Source organism: Eucyclogobius newberryi, unplaced genomic scaffold (genome assembly GCF_026437365.1).
Source record: "Eucyclogobius newberryi isolate DKJ021-1_F unplaced genomic scaffold, fEucNew1.0.hap1 SCAF_15, whole genome shotgun sequence".
NCBI classification, from domain to species: Eukaryota; Metazoa; Chordata; class Actinopteri; order Gobiiformes; family Gobiidae; genus Eucyclogobius; species Eucyclogobius newberryi.
In genome coordinates, this window is record NW_027315779.1 from 6,682,540 (window position 1) to 6,708,972 (window position 26,433).

At 43.0% G+C, this 26,433-nt stretch overlaps 1 protein-coding gene across 1 annotated transcript in view; it reads left to right on the forward strand.

Annotated features, from left to right (window-relative positions):
- Window positions 1–233: 233 nt before the first annotated feature.
- Window positions 234–26,433, forward strand: part of rxfp2a (relaxin family peptide receptor 2a) — a 43,080-nt gene continuing 16,880 nt past the window's right edge. The window contains exons 1-8 of the mRNA XM_072445870.1: window positions 234–380; window positions 4,489–4,572; window positions 5,014–5,119; window positions 8,810–8,881; window positions 11,264–11,335; window positions 14,046–14,117; window positions 19,018–19,089; window positions 20,078–20,152. Of these exons, the coding sequence (XP_072301971.1) occupies window positions 302–380; window positions 4,489–4,572; window positions 5,014–5,119; window positions 8,810–8,881; window positions 11,264–11,335; window positions 14,046–14,117; window positions 19,018–19,089; window positions 20,078–20,152 (632 nt within the window). The 5' untranslated portion in view covers window positions 234–301. The remainder of the gene's footprint in view (window positions 381–4,488; window positions 4,573–5,013; window positions 5,120–8,809; window positions 8,882–11,263; window positions 11,336–14,045; window positions 14,118–19,017; window positions 19,090–20,077; window positions 20,153–26,433) is intronic.

The window sequence follows — 26,433 nt, forward strand, 5'->3', positions numbered from 1 at the left end:
CCCTCCCCACATGAGTTAATCCTGTACCGTTATAGCGTGGGAATATCAAATCAAATCAAATCAATTTATTTTTGTAAGGCCCAAAATCACAACAACAGTTGCCTCTGAGGGCCACAGGGAGAAATGAATCAACAATGTCTGTGGTGGCGATGGACGATGTCCCAGGGTCCTCTGTCCTTAGACTCTCCTTCTCGGAATATGTCATTATACGTGTCCTCTCTCTCCTGCAGCTGCGGCGCTGGTGTCGGGCCGAGGGGAGCTGGACGTCCTGTGTCCGCTGGGCCAGTTCCCCTGTGGAAACATGAGCGAGTGTCTGCCTCAGGTTCTACAGTGCAACGGCCACATGGACTGTCCCAACGGGGCCGACGAACGCTTCTGCGGTCAGTCCGGGTCCATGTGACAGTGCAGCGTGTTTCACTCACCGTCCACTTTGACACTGTTTTTCCTTTCAGTTCAGTTTTTGTCTTGCACTTTTGATAACATTTCACACAATTCTCATCCCACTCATCTCCTAATACCCCCTATATATATAATTAGGTGCAATCTGGTTTAATCATTCAAATCAGCTTTTATCCGCTCTGACTTTTTGATATTTGCTTGAACAATACTTGCTACAACTTAATAATAACTACACCTTCATTAGACCTTAATCATGCATTAACTTACTTCCTGATGAACAACTAGCTTATTAATAATAAAGCTTAGCTGCTTCTTAATTAAGGGGTCAGGGCAGAGCTTCCCCATTTGGGAGGTGAAGGACGCCCCCCACAGCCTCAAGATAATATGAAGAATGATCAAGTAAAACAATCCAAATTGCAACTGCATAATCACATTTTAGCCTGAAATAACAGTAATAATTGATAGTTTGAATAGAAAATACAGTTCAGTACAGAAGCATTTACCTTATGTGAGACAGTGGGTTTGAGACCGACTCCTGCATGTTTTTTCTTCTTTTCACTTTTACGTAAAATGTCATCTATTTAATACTGATGAATAAACAAAGTCTGCTTGCCCATCCATAAAAGTAACCGCATGCTACTGAAGTGTATTTATTATAAAGTTTTCCCATGGTTTTCTCTCTCTTCTGTTGTTGTTTGGTACATGCATCATTACTAAGCGGATATGATTTAAAGACGGCATGAACACATTACATTACTTATTTGATAGGGCTCAAAATAACTGCACAGATTGGGTTTCTAACTGCTGTTTTTATTGCCAGAAAGATAAACACTTTCTCTTTAACCAGCTGTTGAAAATGTGTTAATTTATCGCGTCTTTAAAGGGATTTACGGACTTGGCAGCGGTCGTTACGACGGTGTTGATGCGACTCAAGATCATATTTCGTTTAGGCCCAAAGCCAAAAACAGATTTTTCATACCATTGATCCAGTGAGTCGAGTGTTTCTGTTGGTTTCCTAGCGCCGGATGCTGCACTGGTGAAATAACCCATGTCCCTGGTGAATGACTGGTTCCTGGTGAGGGACTGGTGAATTCCTTGACGTATCATTATCTTTGCTTCACTTGAACTGCTCTAAAATGTAAATATGTCCAGATAAACAAATTTGAAAAAATATTAAAATGTAACAAAAAAGGGCAATGTTTGTAGAAATAAAGTATTTATATTTTTGCACAAGAATCACTATAACCGGTCATCTCTATTTATGTGTTCACATTCTGGTATTGATCCTTCCATTACTACTTTTAATTCATCAGTCAATGTTCTCGAAAAGTAAGTAATGTCTCTTCAATCTAGTCTAAAATATTTTGTGTACAATCCTTTTTTTAATTATTATTTAAAGTATTATCAATAAGCAAGAAAAACACAATCAGTCCTCATTATCATCACCAAACTTAGCAATCCTTGTCTAAACTTAGTTTGCGTCGTGAGCACATTTTGCCTCTAATTGCCAGTGAACTGCAGTATCGTCTCACATCAAAGTGTGTTTACACTGAGAGGGGCCCAGAGGGGCCCAGAGGCTCCAGGAGGATCTGCTGCTGTCTGTGACATCACTCAGGACCAGAAAAGATGAAAGAGCAAAGATTAAGATGATTCACATTCACGACTAAACCTGTGTCACTATAATAAAATACTTACACACGGACAGTCATATGTTCCACCAGGTAACAGTTTTCTCTGTGTAGACTATTTTAGAGGTGGAAGATGAAATAAAAAAAATACAATATCAATTGTTATTTAAGAGGTATGCAAAGTTTGAATATTGAGTACATTGTCTATACTATTAAACTATTAAAAAGGCTGCAAAATAAACAGACTTACAGAGAAATACAGGGAATATTGTGATATTTTTATTTTATTTTTTTCTTCACGTTTTATGCACCTTCTTTACAGACATGTTTAAATATGTTTCTGATGATGATGATGAGATAATCTCAAATAATTTTGAGATAGCCATTAATATCATTATTGCCCACTCCTGTAAGATATTAATACTATCTAATTAATTGAATAAATGGAAGATAGATAATCTCCATATTGAAGAAAGTGGCGATATCACCCACAAGAAAACTTACAAATTGCACTTTTAATTCTCACTTGGCACTAAACGTCACCCTGCAGCATCAGGACTCTCCGGGAACCTACGCCAGGATCCTGTTTGTGGACTTCAGCTCTGCATTCAACACCATCCTCTCCCAGCTCAACGTGCCTGACTCCACCTGCAGGGGGAGCACTGACTCCCCCTGCAGGTGGAGCACTGACTCCACCTGCAGGGGGAGCACTGACTCCCCCTGCAGGGGGAGCACTGACTCCCCCTGCAGGTGGAGCACTGACTCCACCTGCAGGGGGAGCACTGACTCCCCCTGCAGGTGGAGCACTGACTTCCGGACGGATCGGAGGCAGTGGGTGCGGCTGGGGAAGAATGTCTCAGACACTCAGGAGCTCCACAGGGCTGTGTACTTTCTCCCCTGCTCTTCCCCCTGTACACAAACCTCCAGCCACAACTCCGTAAAACTAATCAAGTTTACAGACGACACCACCCTCATGTGGCTCATCTGGGACGGGGATGAGTCTGTCTACAGGATGTGGAGCGGCTGGTGTCCTGGTGCAGCGGTAACACCCTGGAGTTCAACGCCCAGAAGACAGTGGAGATGATCGTGGACTTCAGGAAAGGCACATGCCCCCAGCCCCCCCTCACTATCACAGACCTCCCATCACCACCGTGGACTCCCTCCACTTCCTCGGCGCCACCATCACCCAGGACCTCAAATGGGGGCCCACCATCACCCGGGACCTCAAGTGGGGGCCCACCATCAGCTCCTCATCAAGAAGGCCCAGCACAGGATGTACTTCCTGTGGCAGCTGAAGAAAGACAAGCTGCCAGCATTTCTCACTGGACTATACGAGTCACTCCCCTCAGGCAGGAGGCCACTCCCCTTCGGCAGGAGGCCACTCCCCTCAGGCAGGAGGCCACTCCCCTCAGGCTGGAGACCACTCCCCTCAGGCAGGAGGCCACTCCCCTTAGGCTGGAGACCACTCCCCTCAGGCAGGAGGCCACTCCTCTCAGGCTGGAGACCACTCCCTTCAGGCAGGAGACCACTCCCCTCAGGCAGGAGACCACTCCCCTCAGGCAGGAGGCCACTCCCCTCAGGCTGGAGACCACTCCCCTCAGGCAGGAGGCCACTCCCCTCAGGCTGGAGACCACTCCCCTCAGGCAGGAGGCCACTCCTCTCAGGCAGAAGACCACTCCCCTCAGGCAGGAGACCACTCCCCTCAGGCAGGAGGCCACGCCTCTCAGGCAGAAGACCACTCCCCTCAGGCAGGAGGCTACTCCTCTCAGGCTGGAGACCACTCCCCTCAGGCAGGAGGCCACTCCTCTCAGGCAGGAGGCCACTCCCCTCAGGCAGGAGGCCACTCCTCTCAGGCAGGAGGCCACTCCCCTCAGGCAGGAGACCACTCCCCTCAGGCAGGAGACCACTCCCCTCAGGCTGGAGACCACTCCCCTCAGGCAGGAGGCCGCTCCCCTCAGGCAGGAGACCACTCCCCTCAGGCAGGAGGCCACTCCTCTTAGGCAGGAGGCCACTCCCCTCAGGCAGGAGGCCGCTCCCCTCAGGCAGGAGACCACTCCCCTCAGGCAGGAGACCACTCCCCTCAGGCAGGAGACCACTCCCCTCAGGCTGGAGGCTACGGTCCATCTGGACCAGAACCTCCCGCCACAAGAACAGTTTGTTTGTTCTGCCGTTGGACTCATAAACACTTTATAACACCTGCCACTTTAATTACACCTCCCTTATTATCATATTAACAATTTTCCATTTGCACTCATTTTGCACTATAGTCTGACCAACTGTATCTATTTTTTATCAAATTAAACTAATTTAGGACGCATGCCTGTTTCATATATATTTTGCTTTGATATTGTTATTCTTTGTTTCATGTTGCACCATTTTGCCGAAGCAAGTTCCTATTTTGTGAGTTTTGTTCACTGAAAATGGCAATAACCCTTTTGTGATTCTGATCTGATTCTGACAGGGGATAACGCTGGCTGGGCGGACTTGTTCGGGCGAGTTCTGCAGAACAAAAGTCCAGTGCATTATTACAGTCTCAACGAGTGTCGTGAGTGATTTCTTTTCACTTCAACCACACTTTGCACACCAGAGAGGCAAGACATAATGACAGAGCACAAACAAATCCATTTATTACTGACACTGACTTGTTCATGTCTTTACATTTGCTCTGTGCACAGAGAATTAAAATATTTATCTTGTTGAAAAATATATCCGATGTTGCACACTATAGTCTGTGGTCATAAAGTTGTCTCATGCAGAAACATTACTGGACACGCTTACACTATTTGTCCGAGAAAACCTACTTTAATCAGACATTTGTAATATTCTAGTTTAGTCTCAATTGAGGCTGGATTGATAAGCCTTAACAGAAAATAATTAGTAATTGTAATAATGCTGATTTTCTCTCTTAAATAAGTAAAATAATGCAGTTGATTATTTATTGATACAGTTGAAGCTGTGAAACATTGTCCTACATTGTGTGTCCCAGTGGTGCAGGAGTATCCGGACAGCTGTGAGTGCACTCTGACCGAAGTCAACTGTGTGAGAGTCGGTCTGCAGGACGTCCCGGGGCTGTCCACAAACGTCACGTGGCTGTAAGTCTGTACTATTATGTTTCCCAAAGCGTTTGTGCTGAGCTTGGCAAATTACTTGAATAAAGGTAAGACAATTAAAACATCCTAAAACATAATTCTGCATTTTTGTTGTAAGATACATTCAGCAGAGTAGTATCCAGCACACAATACTATAATATTTAATACAGATGGTTTGAAATGAAGATTGTTAAATTGCAGATTGCTGTTGTGTACGATGAGTGTTGCCATACAGTAATGTGACGTGAACGCAGACTGCATACAAACAAAAAAGGTGAAGTAACAAGGCATCAAAAAGACCCTTTAAAAGTCTGTACATTCTGTAATGAGGCTAATGTGAAGTGCAACATAATGTGATTTCAATGGAGGAACTGGATCTCTCAAAATATTCAATTAAAACTACTCAGACATATGGGTGATATTAGAGCCTAGTTTTAAAAATGTACTATTGTATGTTGTTAGGAGATTATAATAGACAAGTAGCATGGTTAATTAAGGTCAAATACACATTTTTAGATTTACAAATACATACAGAAATTTTGACCCTACATACTTTACCACAAATATACTTTTTACAAAGCTCAAATACAATTTTGAGGCTGGAAATAATATATATATACTGTATATATTTTCCATCCAGTGTAATAGAGAAACAAACTGACATTTCTACCCTGGAAATTCAAGATCATTACTTATTTTTGTTGTTTTTGTAAATACGATTCAGTCTGTATTCTATTAACGAGAAGACGAGGAGTCTTTATCCAAATGTAATGTTGTAAAAGGTTCTGCTACTACTACTATTACATTGTTCTATAAAGGGATAAATGAAATACACTTGAGGCTAATGCTGCTATTTCTATTACTAATACTTCCACAAACTCTGCTGCCATTGCTATTATTTCATATTTGTCTACTTGAGAGTAATCCTTCTGCTGCTTCACTGCTGTCTACCTCCGAAATACTTGGATTACTTGGTCCGTAAATATTTAGACATTTAGACCAAGCATGGATTTTCTGAAACTAATTACCGTTACATTTCTTCCTTCCATCGTTCAGTGCACAGAGCGGGAGACTGTGCACACTCTGGCTCTAAATTCCCCTTAATTCAAAATACCGGTAAACAAAAAGAGCCTCTTGTTAGAAGTGGTAATTTAAGAAGCGCGGGAGTCACTTTTATTACGAAGCTTTAAGGTTTTGGCTTTAATCCGTCTGAGCTCAACAGCACTGTCCCTTGTTTGTCTCCCCGTGAAACACAGTATATACAATAAAAACACATTAATTTGTTTCAGTCCATAAATTTACACAAAAAGGCATGAAAACAAATCACCCCTTTGAGCAAATTAGCTTTCAATTAGGCTTTTAATGACCGCCTTGTTATATAAACTCAATTAACAGTATTAGGCCGTTTGTTAATTGTTTTTACTGAAGTGTCATGCAGTGAGTTGTAGCTCACATGGGACACAATCAACATTAACTTACTAGAAAAGATCATAAACATAACAAACAATGACATTATCTCACAAAGTCCAGGTCTTCTGCACAAAGGCTGCCACACATAATATTTCATTTTCAAATAGTCACTTGTTAAATAACCAACCATTGTTTAGAATATTGCATTGATTTAGTGTCATTATCAGTCTTCTGGTGTAAAAGGGGTATTGGTTTTTCAAGCGCCGGTGGTTTCCATTCACAGGTTGTTTCTTTGAGAACTTTTCTGCTCACTCTTACATTTCTTGTTTGTATGAAATCCATCTCCTTTTGTCTCTCTGGCGCTAACGCCAACAGAAATTCACCAAAAAACTATAAGCTAAATTCTCAAGGGTTCAAAATCATGCAGTCCATTACACTTAGCAATAAGCAGGAGTTCCAGGACACAAGAGGCATTCATTATTCATCAGCTTTGCCAGTGAAGTGTAGTGAAAAGATTGTTTTTATTCTTGATAAAACTAAGTTAGAAAATAAGGATTCTGTAGTAAACTTTGTACAATGTATTAATAAGAACGAGCCATTTGTTCATAAGCACTTAGACAATTAGTAGCATTTGTCAATGGCTTATAATGTCGTTACCAAAATAAGATTTAGGTAGCTTCCACTTTATCCTCCCTATAGTGCGGTCATTTATCCGTTGCATTTTGGTTGTATTTGGTTTATTTTGACCTTCAAAAACAGTGATAAAAACAGAGCCTATTTTTACAGTACAATTTCTAATATATAGACATTTCTTTTTCTTCTTTCTTTTTTAACTTTTTTTTTCTACTCATCGGGGCAATCTTTCAATCATTTATTTATTTTATCTTTATTTATTTTTCCTCTCCATCCCTTGTTGGGAAATGGGAGGTTTTGTCTATAGGAGTTTTTAAGAGGTTTTGTTTATAAGAGTTCGTCTATTGAGAGTGTTTTTCAAACTTCCTATAAGTTATCTGTTCTTTTCCTCTGTATCTACCTGCGTTGCAACAATGAAATTTCCCCATGTGTGGACAATAAAGGAATATTTTATCTTAATTTATCTTAATCTGTCAGGAAGCCATCTCCAGATCTAGATAGGCTTTTGTGCATGTTCAGAAAACTATTCATTCAGAAGACTTAAAGGTGCCATAACATGCTTTTTTCTACGTTTCGTAGTCTAAGTGTATAATAGATAATAATAAGGGTTGTGCAACACCCTTAACATAATAGTTAAGAAATATCACCCAGACCTTGGACCCCCTCACCAACCCGGAAATGCAGACGGCTTGGTTTGATATTCGTCCCCACCCTTGCGAAGAGCGATCTGGCTCCCCCGCCCAACCCGTGACGTAGTCTCAGAGCGTGAGTGCCCCACAGCTGTGTGCTGTAAAGCTCCGCGGTGCGCCGCTTTATATATATATATATATATATATATATATATATATAAAAGTCTTATGTCCATCGCGCTCTTTTTTCCTGGTTTTTGGATGGTGACGCGTGCTTGCCCTTATGACACGGTCTTGCAGCCACCGCCCGTCAGTTTGGAGATTCGCGGAAAGGAATAATGTTTTAAGCTAAAAACAAAAGAACAACTATGTCCTCTATTTTATTTTCCTCATTTCTGTTCTTCACACAAAGTGGCATCCTTTTAGCAGGGTGTATTTCAGTTTAGCTCCTGTGTGAGAAGTGTCATGTGATGCCATGAGTGGAGCCAAGAGAGACATAAAAGTGACAGACGGACAGGAAGTGGAGCGATCTGCACTTTGGGGTTCAGGGACGACAGCGGAGAGACTTCAGCTTCAAAGTGGCATTTTACTCTTCCATATCGTTATAAACAGGCTTCTGGGTCTATTTCAGTGTTGTTTGGCTTTACTTGGGACTGGCAGAATTTTAATCATGTCCATCTTTGGTTGGGACTTTGAAGTTGAGCCCATAAAAAGTCAATCAAATCATAAATTGAAAATAGAGTTTGAGAGGTTTTTACATCCAGGTAAAGTAAAATGCGGCGTATTAAACAATATTAAGACATAAATCCCCCTGATAAGCAAATAAAATGGATTTGTAGCAGACTAAATGTGTGTTAAACTGATAAGTCACACAAAAAAAGTTGTAAATAATGATAAATATGAGTGTCACTAATATTTGAGACAAATCTGTTTCCTGTAAATTGCCAACACATTTCTGCAGTTGACTTCATGGAGATGGTTCGCTCTTTATTAACGTCTTCGTTTCACTTCTTCGTTCCAGGTCCCTCCGGAGTAATAGATTGCGGCGGTTGTCTGATTACGTCTTCTCCGAATACGCCGCACTGGAGAGATTGTAAGTATCGGATCATAAAAACCCGTGGTGATTATTTCCCCGCAGAGGGCGCACACATCTGCAGTGCATTTGATCTTGACCTTGTGCGTCCAAAATATTCGACTGGGCTAATTGAGCAACGTTTTTGCAAGTCATGCCTTAAACACCAGACAAACTTCTGCGTTTCATACCAATCGCAAACATGAAACACAAAATACGATCCAACATATTTATTTAAAACACATTTGAATGTATCAGTCGTGTTGTTTACATTTAAATTGAATTATGTTAAGGAAAATACTCATAATTATAATAATAATAATTCCCTGAGGGTAATAAGCTGCTTAAAACATCAATTAACTCTCTTTAGTTAAAATATGCAGACAATTCCTGTTTATTTAGTGTGTGTTTGGTCCCTAAGCCTGAATAAATGAATGTTAACGCTTGTAAGAAATCAATATTTAAACTGACAAAAGGACCCCTGAGTTGGATGCGGGCCCCTGAAGAAAATGAAACAAAAACAATTCCCTGTCTGCGAACACGCTGGCCTTGTGCCCTTTCGCCGAACTCGAATGTTTCATGAAGGCTGATTATTATAGTATGGATCTGAGGCTGTTGCTGGATCGCCTCCAGGTGAACAACACAAACATGAAACAGTGACGAGAGCAGAAACTGAAAATGAATTCATGAGAGCTAGAAACGAGCAGACGCTGAGAGGAAAGTGGCAGGAAATGTGCCAGATTCACACCGTGTGGTTTGGACTGAGTTTTTGTGTTTTTTGTGGCCCGAGGGAGGCGGGATTAAAGAGGAACAGGTACGACAGAAGAAACATGTCAGGAGGAACACATTGGTGAAGTTCAGGAGAAACATGAGGGTTCTAGAGCCTTAAAATGTGTGATACTTGATTATGATTATGATCTGATTTAGGCCTTAGTTATTTTATTACTTGTTTAGGGATCCGCTGCACTTAGATTATTGATTTATACAAAATAATTAAAATAAATTATTATCTTTTTTTTTTATTTTTTTTTATGAAGTACCGCCGACAAAGCAAAATAGCATTAAATTAAATGTAAAAAGCGGTATTAAGTCAAAAGATAAGAGGCAATTTCTCGCCAAACTCCTGCGGAAGTCTGTGACGGAGCTGCTCTGTCCCTGCGCGCGGCCCAGGCGAGAGCGCGCGGCCCCGGCGAGAGCGCGCGGCCCCGGCGAGAGCGCGCGGCCCAGGCGAGAGCGCGCGGCCCCGGCGAGAGCGCGGCCCCGTCTCGCTGTCTGCTGCGCGCCTTTATATCGCAAATACATATTTTAAACCCGTTTACCACATTTTCTTCAGCGCGTTTTGCCGTGACTGGGTGGGTGGGGGAGGGTGCACACTTAAGCGTCAGTTCTGTCCGTCTAAAACATCTACTGTTACACTCACCTGCATGCCGCGACAACCCCCTCTCCTCCCGTGGTGCGTTTTGGGCAAACCCGTAAGAAAACATCTTTTTAAATTGAAATTATACATTTCTATTCCGTCCGCCTGTGCAATATATTTCATTTAAAAATCCATAAACCAAGTTATAAAATAACTGCTGCCTGACCTTTGACATTATTTCATACTAAATAATATGTATTTAGTGTGAGTACATTGCACACATTTCAGGCCGCATTAAGTCTGCTTTGTGTGCTCGTTTTGTGGATTTTTCTGTTTCACATTTTTATTGCTGTACAAACACATATGAGGCTCCATTGGACAGACATAACCATATGTACAGCAAACATGTCACAGAGACACACGAGCGGCACAAAATACAAACAATGATAGTAGTTGTGTGTATTTGTATTGTTGCATTTCTTACGTACCGTGATGGATGTGCTTTGGATGGACGATGTGTGCTGGCGCTCTGCAAACAAAGTTCCTAAACGGATTAAAAAAGTGATATTGAATTGAATTTTTTATTTGATCTGAGCACTCAGCGGGATCAGACAGAAACCAGATGATTTTGCAGTTTGCATATATCTTTTCAGTCATCTTCTAAGTTGAGTTGAGCCACAGTAAGTAGTAGGTAGTGATTCATCTTCACCACTTTCTTTACCAGTCAGTATCATCAAAGTGAGTTAATGCAGATTTGAACCCTTTATTTCCACTTTAATACTTCTATTTCGTAGCTGTCCTGTCCCTAAACGTCTGCTCATACCTTTCACCTTTGTTTTGACACCTTCTTAATGTCTTCACAGTGAAAGGACCGACATAATTAGTTCCCAGTGTCTCATTTGCATACGCAGTCATGAGTCCGGACGATCTGGTTGTGTTGAAGTAGACAATAATTAACATAAAATTGTCCCACTCCTTCTAATTGACCTCCAGAGCTCCACTGCCATGTTTTTGAATGGCAATGAATGTGTTTTTCTTGTCCGTAGGTTCCTTCAAAACAACAGTCTGCAGGTCATCTCCAAAAACGCCTTCAGTGGCCTTTACAGCTTGAAAAGATTGTGAGTATAATTTGACGCACTTCTTTTTTCGTTTTTAAATCATGAAAGTCTCATCAGTATGCTCCAAAATCAGGTTTCTTTTTGCGCGTTCTCGAGGTGTCAGATTAAAACCAGCAGTATGTACTTCCTGGTGGTGCGTCAGGAGCAGAAATCAAATGGTTTCCCTGTTCTTTTCCCCTCAAGCTGACGGAAGATTGTGATCAACTATTGTAGCCTAGCAGGGACAATCTGTTTTGTTTTTATTGTAATGAGATTTACACTGAGCCAAAAATCCTCCTCTCTAGTTCTGTGAATGATGTGTTTGTTACAGAGTAATCTTGGCAAAACAACCAGGACTAAGTCGAGAAATACATGTATATCGTATTTTCCGCACTATAAGGCGCACTTAAAAGCCTTTAATTTTCTCAAAAAACAACAGTGTGCCTTATTTATCCAGTGCACCTAATATTTGGATGAATTCTGGTTGTGCTTACTGACCTTGAAGCGCTTTTGTGTGGCACATGTTTAGTTTCACGTAATGCGCCGTATCGTCCAGTGCTCCTTATATATGACAAATGATCAAAAATAGACCATTCACAGTGACAATGCGCCTTATAGTGCAGAAAATACGGTGCATGTAGAAGTAAATTTTAAATATAGCCGCAAGCGGCAATGATCGGCCCTCGCCACGCCGCCGCCACGCCGCAAGAGGAGCCCCAATTGTCCTTTTATTACGCCTACTGCTGAATCTGTGACGCTGTCACATCTTCTCCCCTTTGTTTTACCATCAAAAAGCTATTTTATTTTGAATTCTTGGCAAAATGTGCGGCTTTGCCGCACAGACACCGTGACTCTTTGAATGAAAATGTGGATAACTTTTGATGGTCTTGAAGATGAGTCTCACTAAATTTCAGGTTAATAGGGCTGACGCCCTGGGAGGAGTTTGTGAAAGTCTAAAGTGTAAACATGAAAGGTTTCGGTCATCGTTACGGCAACGCCATAACAATTATGACATGAGTCATTGACTTTTTTGATGGGGATGCTAAAATTGAGTTGTGTGTCAAATTTCATATAATTTCGCAAAACTAAACATTTAACCTCCATATAAAATCTGTAGGGGGCGCTGTGGCGCCAAATGAATTTATTTCACTTCAAGTAGGTTTAGGGCAAAGAGTTTAACAACTGATTCTAATTTGACGCAATTTGGACTTTATCTGCGCAAACGGCAGAAATTTTAAATATGGGAGATTTCTGAAATTCTAGCTACAGTTTGCGGCTTCGCCGCTCAGAGACCGTGAGAGGTATCAATGTAATTTGGATAACTTTTGATGTCCCACTCCTCAGTAGCATTTTCACCAAATTTCAGCTTTTTAGGGCCAACGCCCTGGGAGGAGTTCGTAAAAGTACGACGTTTGGAAAAACTCCGAAGTCATGTTTAGCCATTTTTGAAGCAATATGGCCGACATTTGGTTGGGCGGACGGCATTGCCGTAATAATATTTTTTACTTCTCTTGTCACCATCTACCTCTGCGCCAAATTTCATGATTCTACGATCAGATTTTTTTTGGGTCATTTCCCATCTCTCAATGCATTTTTGGTACATTTGGTGGCGCTGACGCGCCAATTTTTTTTATTTTAGAAAAGGGAAATAGCCAGAATGTAGAGAGGCACGATTTTTAGAGGTGTGCAAATTTTTGTGACTTTTCGTCAATGTTCACTGGGTGAAAAATAGGGGGGTTGGTCCCGAGAAGAAGAAAGAAAGAAAGAAAGAAAGAAAGAAAGAAAGAATAATATTCCGATGCGAAAACAATGTTTCCCATTTTTCAAATATCATAAACTATACATTTTCGGAAAGCGCTCGCGCTTTCCTACCTCATGGTGTGGGTCCCTGGTCACTGACGGGTACTTTCGATAATTTTGAGTGGGCTCCGCCCACTTTGTGTTTTTGGCCCTCTATACAGTAATAATGTTCAATTTTTGCATTACATGCTTATATGCACGGAACATGCAAGAGATGGGGAACGTATTCGTGAGCTACTTAGCGCAAATGAGTGCTTTATATGGGGATGACGACCGCTTCGCGGTCGTCATCCCAATGTAAAGTGCTCGTTTAGTGCGAACTTTTGCACGGGCTTCGCCCGTTTACAACGGTAATGTTCCATTTTCCTACAACTAATTAGTATGCACGGGGCGTGCATGAGTGGAGGAGTGCGTTAGTGAGTGTTTGGAAGTGGGCGAGCGCTTCGCGCTCGATTTCGTGCGCACTACGTGCGCACTTTCGCAGCCGTGCTTCGCACGGCCTTACGAGATTAATAGGCCTCTCGCCAGCTTGTGGCGCTCGGGCCTAACTAGATTTTACCCAAAACAAAACATGGATTTAATAAAAACAAATCAATTTAGCAATGCATTTTAAGTGAAGTATCTGATTTCACTTTGACAGGTAAACAAAGTCATGTTGTCTTGTTTTTTGTATATTATTGCCTTATAACTTGCAGTATTTGTTGTTGTGTAGTGAGGTAACTGACTGTGTGATTGACTACTACTATGTACATCACCTTTGGATGAGGTGATGCCTTTGAAATATTGCGGAAAGATTTTTAAACAAGTCAGTGACATTTACAGCCTCTGCGCAGTAAACGTCATAAATACAGTGTCCCTCTTGTTTGTCCTTGTTTGGAGTGTGTCCTTGTCCTGGTGTCCTGTCTCCTGCTCACTGTGTGTCTCATGGCAGGTTTCTGAGTGAAAATTTGATCTCGTTGCTGAGTCCTGGTGTGTTCAAGGACCTGCATCAGTTAGAGTGGCTGTGAGTAGCACCAACAACACACTTCAATTCCTCTTGTGCGATATAATCTTGCTGCAAAATGCCATACTTCATGTCACAAATTGTATCCACTGTATTCTTAATTATTGTAAACGCCTTTACTCCTCCTAGTGTCAAAAGAGCTGAAATACTTTTTGAAATACTTTGGTGCCAGAGTCAGGACTGTTGGCATGCTCGTTTATGAAGGGCAAGAATCAAAAATAGTTAGAATGAATCAAATGTTTAATCCCTGTTGTGTACAATTCTAATACAGATAAACAGAACGCTTACCATCTGACCTTATCAAATGTGTCGGCGTCTTACACAGGCGTTCCGGATCGCGCCCTTTCCCTGTGCGCTCAAACAATTTATACATTTTGATATAGGGCGTGATATGACGGTTGACGTCTTCTCTAAGTATTCTTCCATTTGCCGTTCTATCGCACAGAGATGTCCTTGGGTCTGCAGCTTTCTCCTTATCTAAGAATGTGCCTGTGTGAAGCCAGTTTCAGCACAATTTTGAATGACTAAAATTAATACAATCTAAAGTTAATATAGTTGGTATTCCCTTATTATATATATATATATATATATATATATATATATATATATATATATATATATATATACATACTGTACTTTGATATTATCAAAGTACAGTTCTAATACAATTAAGTAAAGTTAATATTTGGTATTCCCTTCAGGACTAAACATGAAGATGTGAGACAGGCTTCCACTCTGACAATGTTCAAATCTAAGCTAAAAAGGGTTTTGTTTAGCTGTGCATATGACTGAAAGGATTTTTTCTCTTTTATGTTTTTCCATTTATTGTTTTAAGGCATATTTTTCCTGTTGTGTGAAGCACTTTGAATTGTGCTCTACAAATAAGCTTGCCTCACCTTGCCTGTCCAGCTTTAATTAAAAGTTCAACCATGAGATGTGTTTGGCCTTTTAATGGTTTTATTACAGCTATAGGCCCAAACAGAACACTCGCTGAGCTTATAACTCGCTGAAAATCCTGGAAACAAAACCCGAACAAGTGCCTGGACCAAAGCCGATATCGGTGCTGGTGCCTTGATCATTTCATTTCACTAACAAGGACCAGGCCACAACAATGGAATACCAAAGAATGTTTATTGATAATAGTGATGACGGATCGATGATGGAGCGATGATGTAGCGATGATGGAGCGATGATGGAGCAATGATGGAGCGATGATGTAGCGATGATGTAGCGATGATGCAGCGATGATGGAACGATGATGGAGCGATTATGGAGCGATGATGGAGCGGTGATGGAGCGGTGATGGAGCGGTGATGGAGCGATGATGGAACGGTGATGGATCGATGATGCAGCGATGATGGAGCGATGATGTAGCGATGATGCAGCGATGATGGAACGATGATGGAGCGGTGATGGAGCGATGATGGAGCAATGATGCAACGATGATGGAACAATGATGGAGCAATGATGTAGCGATGATGTAGCGATGATGGAGTGATGATGTAGCGATGTTGGAACGATGATGGAGCGATGATGTAGCGATGATGGACCGATGATGCAGCGATGATGGAGCGATGATGGAGCGATGATGGAGCGATGATGCAGCGATGATGGAGCAATGATGGAGCGATGATGCAGCGATGATGGAGCGATGATGCAGCGATGATGGAACGATGATGCAGCGATGATGGAACGATGATGCAGCGATGATGGAACGATGATGCAGCGATGATGGAGCGATGATGCAGCGATGATGGAGCAATGATGGAGCAATGATGCAGCGATGATGGAACGATGATGGAGTGATGATGCAGCGATGATGGCACGATGATGGAACGATGATGGAGCGATGATGGAGCGATGATGAAACGATGATGCAGCGATGATGGGGCGATGATGGAGCGATGATGGAGCGATGATGCAGCGATGATGGAACGATGATGGAGCGATGATGCAGCGATGATGGAACGATGATGGAGCGATGATGGAGCGATGATGCAGCGATGATGGAACAATGATGGAGCGATGATGCAGCGATGATGGAACGATGATGCAGCGATGATGGAACGATGATGCAGCGATGATGGAACGATGATGCAGCGATGATGGAGCGATGATGCAGCGATGATGGAGCAATGATGGAGCGATGATGCAGCGATGATGGAACGATGATGGAGTGATGATGCAGCGATGATGGCACGATGATGGAACGATGATGGAGCGATGATGCAGCGATGATGGAACGATGATGGATCGATGATGGAGCGATGATGGAGCGATGATGAAACGATGATGCAGCGATGATGGGGCGATGATGGAGCGATGATGGAGCGATGATGGAGCGATGATGCAGCGATGATGGAACGATGATGGAGCGATGATGCAGCGATGATGGAACGATGATGGAGCGATGATGAAACGATGATGCAGCGATGATGGGGCGATGATGGAGCGATGATGGAGCGATGATGGAGCGATGATGCAGCGATGATGGAACGATGATGGAGCGATGATGCAGCGATGATGGAACGATGATGCAGCGATGATGGAACGATGATGTAGCGATGATGCAGCGATGATGGAGCGATGATGCAGCGATGATGGAACGATGATGGAGCGATGATGGAGTGATGATGCAGCGATGATGGCACGATGATGGAGCGATGATGGAGCGATGATGCAGCGATGATGGAACGATGATGGATCGATGATGTAGCGATGATGGAGCGATGATGCAGCGATGATGGAACGATGATGGAGCGATTATGGAGCGATGATGGAGCGGTGATGGAGCGGTGATGGAGCGGTGATGGAGCGATGATGGAACGGTGATGGATCGATGATGCAGCGATGATGGAGCGATGATGTAGCGATGATGCAGCGATGATGGAACGATGATGGAGCGGTGATGGAGCGATGATGGAGCAATGATGCAACGATGATGGAACGATGATGGAGCAATGATGTAGCGATGATGTAGCGATGATGGAGCGATGATGCAGCGATGTTGGAACGATGATGGAGCGATGATGTAGCGATGATGGACCGATGATGCAGCGATGATGGAGCGATGATGGAGCGATGATGGATCGATGATGCAGCGATGATGGAGCGATGATGCAGCGATGATGGAGCGATGATGGAGCAATGATGCAGCGATGATGGAACGATGATGCAGCGATGATGGAACGATGATGCAGCGATGATGGAACGATGATGCAGCGATGATGGAGCGATGATGCAGCGATGATGGAGCAATGATGGAGCGATGATGCAGCGATGATGGAACGATGATGGAGTGATGATGCAGCGATGATGGCACGATGATGGAACGATGATGGAGCGATGATGCAGCGATGATGGAACGATGATGGATCGATGATGGAGCGATGATGAAACGATGATGCAGCGATGATGGGGCGATGATGGAGCGATGATGGAGCGATGATGCAGCGATGACGGAACGATGATGGAGCGATGATGCAGCGATGATGGAACGATGATGGAGCGATGATGGAGCGATGATGCAGCGATGATGGAACAATGATGGAGCGATGATGCAGCGATGATGGAACGATGATGTAGCGATGATGCAGCGATGATGGAGCGATGATGCAGCGATGATGGAACGATGATGGAGCAATGATGGAGTGATGATGCAGCGATGATGGCACGATGATGGAGCGATGATGGAGCGATGATGGAACGATGATGGATCGATGATGGAGCGATGATGGAGCGATGATGGAGCGATGATGCAGCGATGATGGAACGATGATGGAGCGATGATGGAGTGATGATGCAGCGATGATGGAACGATGATGCAGCGATGATGGAGCGATGATGGATCGATGATGGAGCGATGATGGAGCGATGATGGAGCAATGATGGAACGATGATACAGCGACTATGGAGCGATGATGGAGCGATGATGGAACGATGATGGAGCGATGATGGAGCGATGATGCAGCGATGATGGAGCGATGATGCAGCGATGATGCAGCGAGGATGGAACGATGATGCAGCGATGATGAAACGATGATGGAGCGATGATGGAACGATGATGGAGCGATGATGGAGCGATGATGGAGCGATGATGGAGCGATGATGGAACGATGATGGAGCGATGATGCAGCAGATGTGGTTGCTGGTGAAGTAAGAGGTTGAAACGTGGTCCTGCTCCCGAACCCCAGTTAACGAATAACCTCATCAACTACACCTACAGTATTTTACAAAAGTATTTATTCTAGTAATATTGACATAACTTCCACACAATTGCATTATCCAGCACTCGTCACTGACACCGAAGGTTTTTTATACGTTTCCAGTTGTGCTTGGTTCTGTGCTGTGTAACTGCTGCAAAGTCTCTTCTCACACGAACATCTCCGACCGTTTTATTTGTGGTTGCTTGTTCTTCCTGAGCACAAATCACTCGCTGCGCATTAAATCAGTTGTTTACGAGCGCCGCCGCAGAGACAGATGTTCTTATTTGTCCCTGTAATAAGTAGAGCTCAGTTGCGACATCACATTTGAGTATGTCTGATCATGAGCTCAGCGAATCAAACATAAAATGGTCAGACATGAGGGTGTTTTGTGTGGACTGTTTTTGCTGTACACAAAGTTCAGCACAACTGGTCTATTGTGGAACGTTCATGAACCCAAACACTGCCTAGCCATGGGACAAGTCTGTATTAGAGGTTAAACTATTCATTGTGCTTCATTGATTCATTTTCTCAGATCACCATTTTAACTTGATGACGATTTATTACACTTTGTATCTTTTTATTGCCCGTCTGCTTCTCCGGAGAAGGTTCAGATCAGACGGATCTAAGAAAAAGGGGGATGTGAAAGTTCATATTACATAAATGATGTGGGGCAAATAATTGTTTTGTTGTTGCAGGATGTTGGACCATAACCCCTTAACCAGTTTGTCCCAGGACACATTCTTAGGTCTTCAGTCGCTCGTTTACCTGTGAGTGAACTGAACTTTTGTTAAGCACATATAACTTTACCCCAAACACTTATATTACGTTTTAATAATGCCTTTTTACTTAATAAAATCATAAAATAGTGTTTATTCTTACTCGCTTGTTTCCAATTTAAATGTTGTCACTTTGGCAATAATGTTCCTTTAATATTCAGCGGTATGGCATAAAACGTCTCTATCTGTGTGGAGGATGTTCAGAAGTACGTTTTATCTTCGTGTTTCCATAGACTCATGCCACCTCCAGAATGTGACATACTGTGGCTTTAAGAAAGAATGAATACAAAACATCAAAATTTCCATCTTATTAAAGCTCTTTGAATCAAGCTTCTTCTGAACATGTCCTGTGTTCCTCTGTCTCCCTCCTATTTTAGATCTTGTTCATTTGCTTTGTTAATTTCTCAATATTTCTTGTTCCTTGTTTCCAAAAAAGCAAATCTGCTTTGTTGTTTTTTCAGCGCATATTTCACTTCACTTCACTTTGTTTCTTAGTCATTTCAATTTCATATTTGCACTTGAAATGGGAATCCTCTCTTGTACTCCAGTGTACTTATTATTATTATCTGTTTATTTAGTGGGGACATTTTAACACACAGACTTCAGCATTAAGCAACTGTTTGTACCAGTCCCAAGCTTGGATAAATGAAAAGATTAAGCAGAAACTGGTCTTTTTTCCACTTTTACTTGATACACAAAACAAAGACATTACTCTACTTTATTATTTGGGTCCATAATATAAAAAAAAAGATTATATTACAGCCAAGTGCCATATTTTTACTTGAGCTTCACTACTGACGGTTATAATGTACCGATCAATTTAAAACGCTGCATTATGTCCATTTTCATACACCATTAAACTGTACAGACTTCACAAAGTTAGCCAGGATAATTGAACTAATAGGACCGCGCGCTAAAGCGAGTTGTAATTTGATCTTCTGTGTGCGTAAATGAGCCGTGGTGTTTTGAATCTTCGCAGATCGATGGTGCACACGTCCCTGAAGCAGCTGCCTCACCCCAGCCTCTGTCAGCACCTGCCCTCCCTCTACTGGCTGTGAGTGCCACTTCCTGTGTTCATGTGTAATGTTAACGGATGACCATGACCCCCTATACTATCTATTACTAAAGCTTTATGTGACAGAAATGAATAAAACATGTCTTTAAATGTAATAGGTGTAGTTTGACTTACAGAGAAATGTGAAATGTCTCTCAAACTAACCAGAAACATCACCTTAGAACATAATGTTTTGTCATTAATCAGCGTTTTTACTACCGGTATTCATGGGTTTCAAGCATAAGGATTCAGAAGGATTCCTTCCTGATATTTGGTGTAATTTCTATAGTGCACTTGAAATCAAAATATGATACATTTTGAATGGGGAAAAGTCCCCACAAAATCCTTCAAATCAGGAAGAAATGATTTGCCTGAAAACTAGGAACAAACAATATACTCGAACTATTCCAATGGTGGATATTTTCAAAACAATATTTTTACACGGCCCACCTCTAATTTGAACATAACATTTGTATTTATTTTTGAAATGTATGTATTTGTTTGGTCCTGGTTTGAGCCCAGTTATAGTCCTGATGTAGACGTGGTTTGGTCCTGGTTTGAGCCCAGTTATAGTCCGGATGTAGACGTGGTTTGGTCCTGGTTTGAGCCCAGTTATAGTCCTGATGTAGACGTGGTTTGGTCCTGGTTTGAGCCCAGTTATAGTCCTGATGTAGACGTGGTTCGGTCCTGGTTTGTGCCCAGTTATAGTCCGGATGTAGACGTGGTTTGGTCCTGGTTTGAGCCCAGTTATAGTCCGGATGTAGACGTGGTTTGGTCCTGGTTTGAGCCCAGTTATAGTCCTGATGAAGACGTGGTTTGGTCCTGGTTTGAGCCCAGTTATAGTCCTGATGTAGACGTGGTTTGGTCCTGGTTTGAGCCCAGTTATAGTCCGGATGTAGACGTGGTTTGGTCCTGGTTTGAGCCCAGTTATAGTCCTGATGTAGACGTGGTTTGGTCCTGGTTTGAGCCCAGTTATAGTCCGGATGTAGACGTGGTTTGGTCCTGGTTTGAGCCCAGTTATAGTCCGGATGTAGACGTGGTTTGGTCCTGGTTTGAGCCCAGTTATAGTCCTGATGTAGACGTGGTTTGGTCCTGGTTTGAGCCCAGTTATAGTCCGGATGTAGACGTGGTTTGGTCCTGGTTTGAGCCCAGTTATAGTCCTGATGTAGACGTGGTTTGGTCCTGGTTTGTGCCCAGTTATAGTCCTGATGTAGACGTGGTTTGGTCCTGGTTTGAGCCCAGTTATAGTCCGGATGTAGACGTGGTTTGGTCCTGGTTTGTGCCCAGTTATAGTCCTGATGTAGACGTGGTTTGGTCCTGGTTTGAGCCCAGTTATAGTCCCCATGTAGACGTGGTTCGGTCCTGGTTTGTGCCCAGTTATAGTCCGGATGTAGACGTGGTTTGGTCCTGGTTTGAGCCCAGTTATAGTCCTGATGTAGACGTGGTTTGGTCCTGGTTTGAGCCCAGTTATAGTCCGGATGTAGACGTGGTTTGGTCCTGGTTTGAGCCCAGTTATAGTCCTGATGAAGACGTGGTTTGGTCCTGGTTTGAGCCCAGTTATAGTCCTGATGTAGACGTGGTTTGGTCCTGGTTTGAGCCCAGTTATAGTCCGGATGTAGACGTGGTTTGGTCCTGGTTTGAGCCCAGTTATAGTCCTGATGTAGACGTGGTTTGGTCCTGGTTTGAGCCCAGTTATAGTCCGGATGTAGACGTGGTTTGGTCCTGGTTTGAGCCCAGTTATAGTCCGGATGTAGACGTGGTTTGGTCCTGGTTTGTGCCCAGTTATAGTCCTGATGTAGACGTGGTTTGGTCCTGGTTTGTGCCCAGTTATAGTCCGGATGTAGACGTGGTTTGGTCCTGGTTTGTGCCCAGTTATAGTCCGGATGTAGACGTGGTTTGGTCGTGGTTTGAGCCCAGTTATAGTCCGGATGTAGACGTGGTTCGGTCCTGGTTTGTGCCCAGTTATAGTCCGGATGTAGACGTGGTTTGGTCCTGGTTTGAGCCCAGTTATAGTCCTGATGTAGACGTGGTTTGGTCCTGGTTTGAGCCCAGTTATAGTCCTGATGTAGACGTGGTTTGGTCCTGGTTTGAGCCCAGTTATAGTCCTGATGTAGACGTGGTTTGGTCCTGGTTTGAGCCCAGTTATAGTCCTGATGTAGACGTGGTTTGGTCCTGGTTTGTGCCCAGTTATAGTCCTGATGAAGACGTGGTTTGGTCCTGGTTTGAGCCCAGTTATAGTCCCCATGTAGACGTGGTTTGGTCCTGGTTTGAGCCCAGTTAAAGTCCCCATGTAGACGTGGTTTGGTCCTGGTTTGAGCCCAGTTAAAGTCCGGATGTAGACGTGGTTTGGTCCTGGTTTGAGCCCAGTTATAGTCCGGATGTAGACGTGGTTTGGTCCTGGTTTGTGCCCAGTTATAGTCCTGATGTAGACGTGGTTTGGTCCTGGTTTGAGCCCAGTTATAGTCCTGATGTAGACGTGGTTTGGTCCTGGTTTGAGCCCAGTTATAGTCCTGATGTAGACGTGGTTTGGTCCTGGTTTGAGCCCAGTTATAGTCCTGATGTAGACGTGGTTTGGTCCTGGTTTGAGCCCAGTTATAGTCCTGATGTAGACGTGGTTCGGTCCTGGTTTGAGCCCAGTTATAGTCCTGATGTAGACGTGGTTTGGTCCTGGTTTGAGCCCAGTTACAGTCCCCATGTAGACGTGGTTCGGTCCTGGTTTGAGCCCAGTTATAGTCCGGATGTAGACGTGGTTTGGTCCTGGTTTGAGCCCAGTTATAGTCCTGATGTAGACGTGGTTTGGTCCTGGTTTGAGCCCAGTTATAGTCCTGATGTAGACGTGGTTTGGTCCTGGTTTGAGCCCAGTTATAGTCCCCATGTAGACGTGGTTTGGTCCTGGTTTGAGCCCAGTTGTAGTCCCCATGTAGACGTGGTTCGGTCCTGGTTTGAGCCCAGTTATAGTCCTGATGTAGACGTGGTTTGGTCCTGGTTTGAGCCCAGATCTATTTGAAATGTATATGTTTCTTGATTTACCAAAACAATATTCTCATAAAAAAGAAGTTGGAAATGTGTGACACAAACTGCACCAACGACAAAGGACTGGACCGACACCATAACTGACATATGGAAAATTGAAAAAATGTATCATTTGATAGAAATTGAAATAAATGAGACTTTTGTTTCGGACCTTGTGTGCCTTAACGTTCTTTTTCTTTGGATGCCTTACTTTCCTAAATTCTAAAAGTGCATCATTATAAAGTGCAGCACTGAAAGCATTTGATACATATTGTTTGTATGACTTTATTGTATCAAAATGTAACAGTCATTTTTACATAGTACCTTTTCCCACATTTGGTATCAGAGAGAAATTCCACATTGCTTGTATATGGAACACTTTCTGTGCCAAAGACAAATCTATATCCATTGGCAGCTGTGTTTTGATTCCCACATACCAATCTAGTTTTTTGTTTCAGGCAGCACTTTTGAATTATTTTCTAACAACTTCGGAATCCAAAACTATACTGCGAATTCACCATGCATTATGTTCCTTTTAGTCATATTTTACGCCTTAACGCTCCGCTGCTCATTCCGCGGTGCACGTGTAGTGCTTCTCTCTGTGGTCGAGAGTCTGCTGAAGATGAGGGCGAGGGATCAAACGGGTCTTCAAGTGTAATCTCTGGATCTGGAGACGATGAGACAAACGCAATCTATGTATCTCTGTATCTGTAACGCTGTACTTCTGTATCTCTGTATCTCTGTAACTCTGTACTTCTGTATCTCTGTAACTCTGTACCTCTGTAACACTGTCACTCTGTAACTCTGTACTTCTGTATCTCTGTATCTCTGTAACTCTGTAACTCTCTCTCACTGTATCTCTGTAACGCTGTACTTCTGCACTTCTGTACCGCTGTATCTCTGTAACTCTGTACTTCTGTACCTCTGTATCTCTGTAACTCTGTAACTCTGTACTTCTGTACCTCTGTATCTCTGTAACTCTGTAACTCTGTACTTCTGTACCTCTGTATCTCTGTAACTCTGTAACTCTGTACTTCTGTACTTCTGTACTTCTGCACTTCTGTACCGCTGTATCTCTGTAACTCTGTACTTCTGTACCTCTGTATCTCTGTAACTCTGTAACTCTGTACTTCTGTACCTCTGTATCTCTGTAACTCTGTAACTCTGTACTTCTGTACTTCTGTACTTCTGTACCTCTGTACCTCTGTAACACTGTCACTCTGTCACTCTATCTCACTGTATCTTTGTAACTCTGTGCCTCTGTGCCTCTGTAACACTGTCAATCTGTCACTCTGTCTCACTGTATCTCTGTAACTCTGTAACTCTGTGCCTCTGTACCTCTGTAACACTGTCACTCTGTAACTCTGTACCTCTGTAACACTGTCACTCTGTACCTCTGTATCTCTGTCACTCTGTCTCACTGTATCTCTGTAACACTGTCACTCTGTAACTCTGTACCTCTGTAACACTGTCACTCTAACTCTGTGCCTCTGTACCTCTGTACCTCTGTAACACTGTCACTCTGTCTCACTGTATCTCTGTAACTCTGTGCCTCTGTGCCTCTGTACCTCTCTAACACTGTCACTCTGTAACTCTGTACCTCTGTAACACTGTCACTCTGTAACTCTGTACCTCTGTATCTCTGTCACTCTGTGCCTCTGTAACACTGTCACTCTGTAACTCTGTACCTCTGTAACACTGTCACTCTAACTCTGTGCCTCTGTACCTCTGTAACACTGTCACTCTGTCACTCTGTCTCACTGTATCTCTGTAACTCTGTGCCTCTGTGCCTCTGTACCTCTGTAACACTGTCACTCTGTAACTCTGTACCTCTGTAACACTGTCACTCTGTACCTCTGTCACTCTGTCTCACTGTATCTCTGTAACTCTGTGCCTCTGTAACACTGTCACTCTGTAACTCTGTACCTCTGTAACACTGTGCCTCTGTACCTCTGTAACACTGTCACTCTGTAACTCTGTATCTCTGTAACACTGTCACTCTAACTCTGTGCCTCTGTATCTCTGTAACACTGTCGCTCTGTCTCACTGTATCTCTGTAACTCTGTGCCTCTGTGCCTCTGTACCTCTGTAACACTGTCACTCTGTAACTCTGTACCTCTGTAACACTGTCACTCTGTAACTCTGTACCTCTGTAACACTGTCACTCTGTACCTCTGTATCTCTGTCACTCTGTCTCACTGTATCTCTGTAACTCTGTGCCTCTGTAACACTGTCACTCTGTAACTCTGTACCTCTGTAACACTGTGCCTCTGTGCCTCTGTATCTCTGTAACACTGTCGCTCTGTAACTCTGTACCTCTGTAACACTGTCACTCTGTAACTCTGTACCTCTGTAACACTGTGCCTCTGTGCCTCTGTGCCTCTGTAACACTGTCACTCTGTAACTCTACCTCTGTACCTCTGTAACTCTGTAACTCTGTAACTCTGTAACTCTGTAACTCTGTTATTCTGTTTCTCTGAGCGGTCTTCAGGGCTTTGCTGTGACTTTCCTGTGACTTTCTGTGTTAAAAGCCCACAGTAATCACTGCTTGAATCACTTTTACAACAGATTTGTTTGACATTTTTACCACCAGAAATGGCCTCTAAGATTGTCAGGTTAAACAGATTAGTTTGAGCAATGTAATGGTGTGCTGTGCTGTAATGCTGGCTTTTAGCGATGGTTTGAGGCTGCTACAGTCCTGTGTTGGCTGGATTTCGAGGTGCAATGGTGAGTTTATAGAAAGAAGGTCCTGAGTTCAAATTTTGGACTTGGTTTGACATGCAGAGTTTATTATTCTATCCATGTTTGTCCATGTTTGCTTCCCCTCTGAGGCTAGGACTCCCCTGAAAAAGAGATGCTACATGTCAATGGGACTTCCCTGGTTAAATAAAGTTCAATAGAATAATGATCTAATGAAGGAATTAATTACGCTTCCCCTGTTCGTTTTACCATCAGTGCAATTTCGTGTATTTGTATTGGCTCTGTGGACATTCAACCAATACTTTTATCTGGCTATTCTCATGTTAGAGCAATGCATTCAATCACTGTTGTTTTTTTCTTTTCTTGAGGTATCTGACTTTTCTTTGTGTAAATAACTTAAGAGGATATTGTAAAAGCAGCACTTTGTGACAGAATTAGACCACTGTGCGCTGTATGCAATTAATGACAAGTATTTTGATTCTTTTCAACCAGGAAATAAGAGCCAATATATAACCAATAAGTACTGCTCTGATTGGCCTCCCTTGGATGGTCCGTTCCAGTTTCACTTC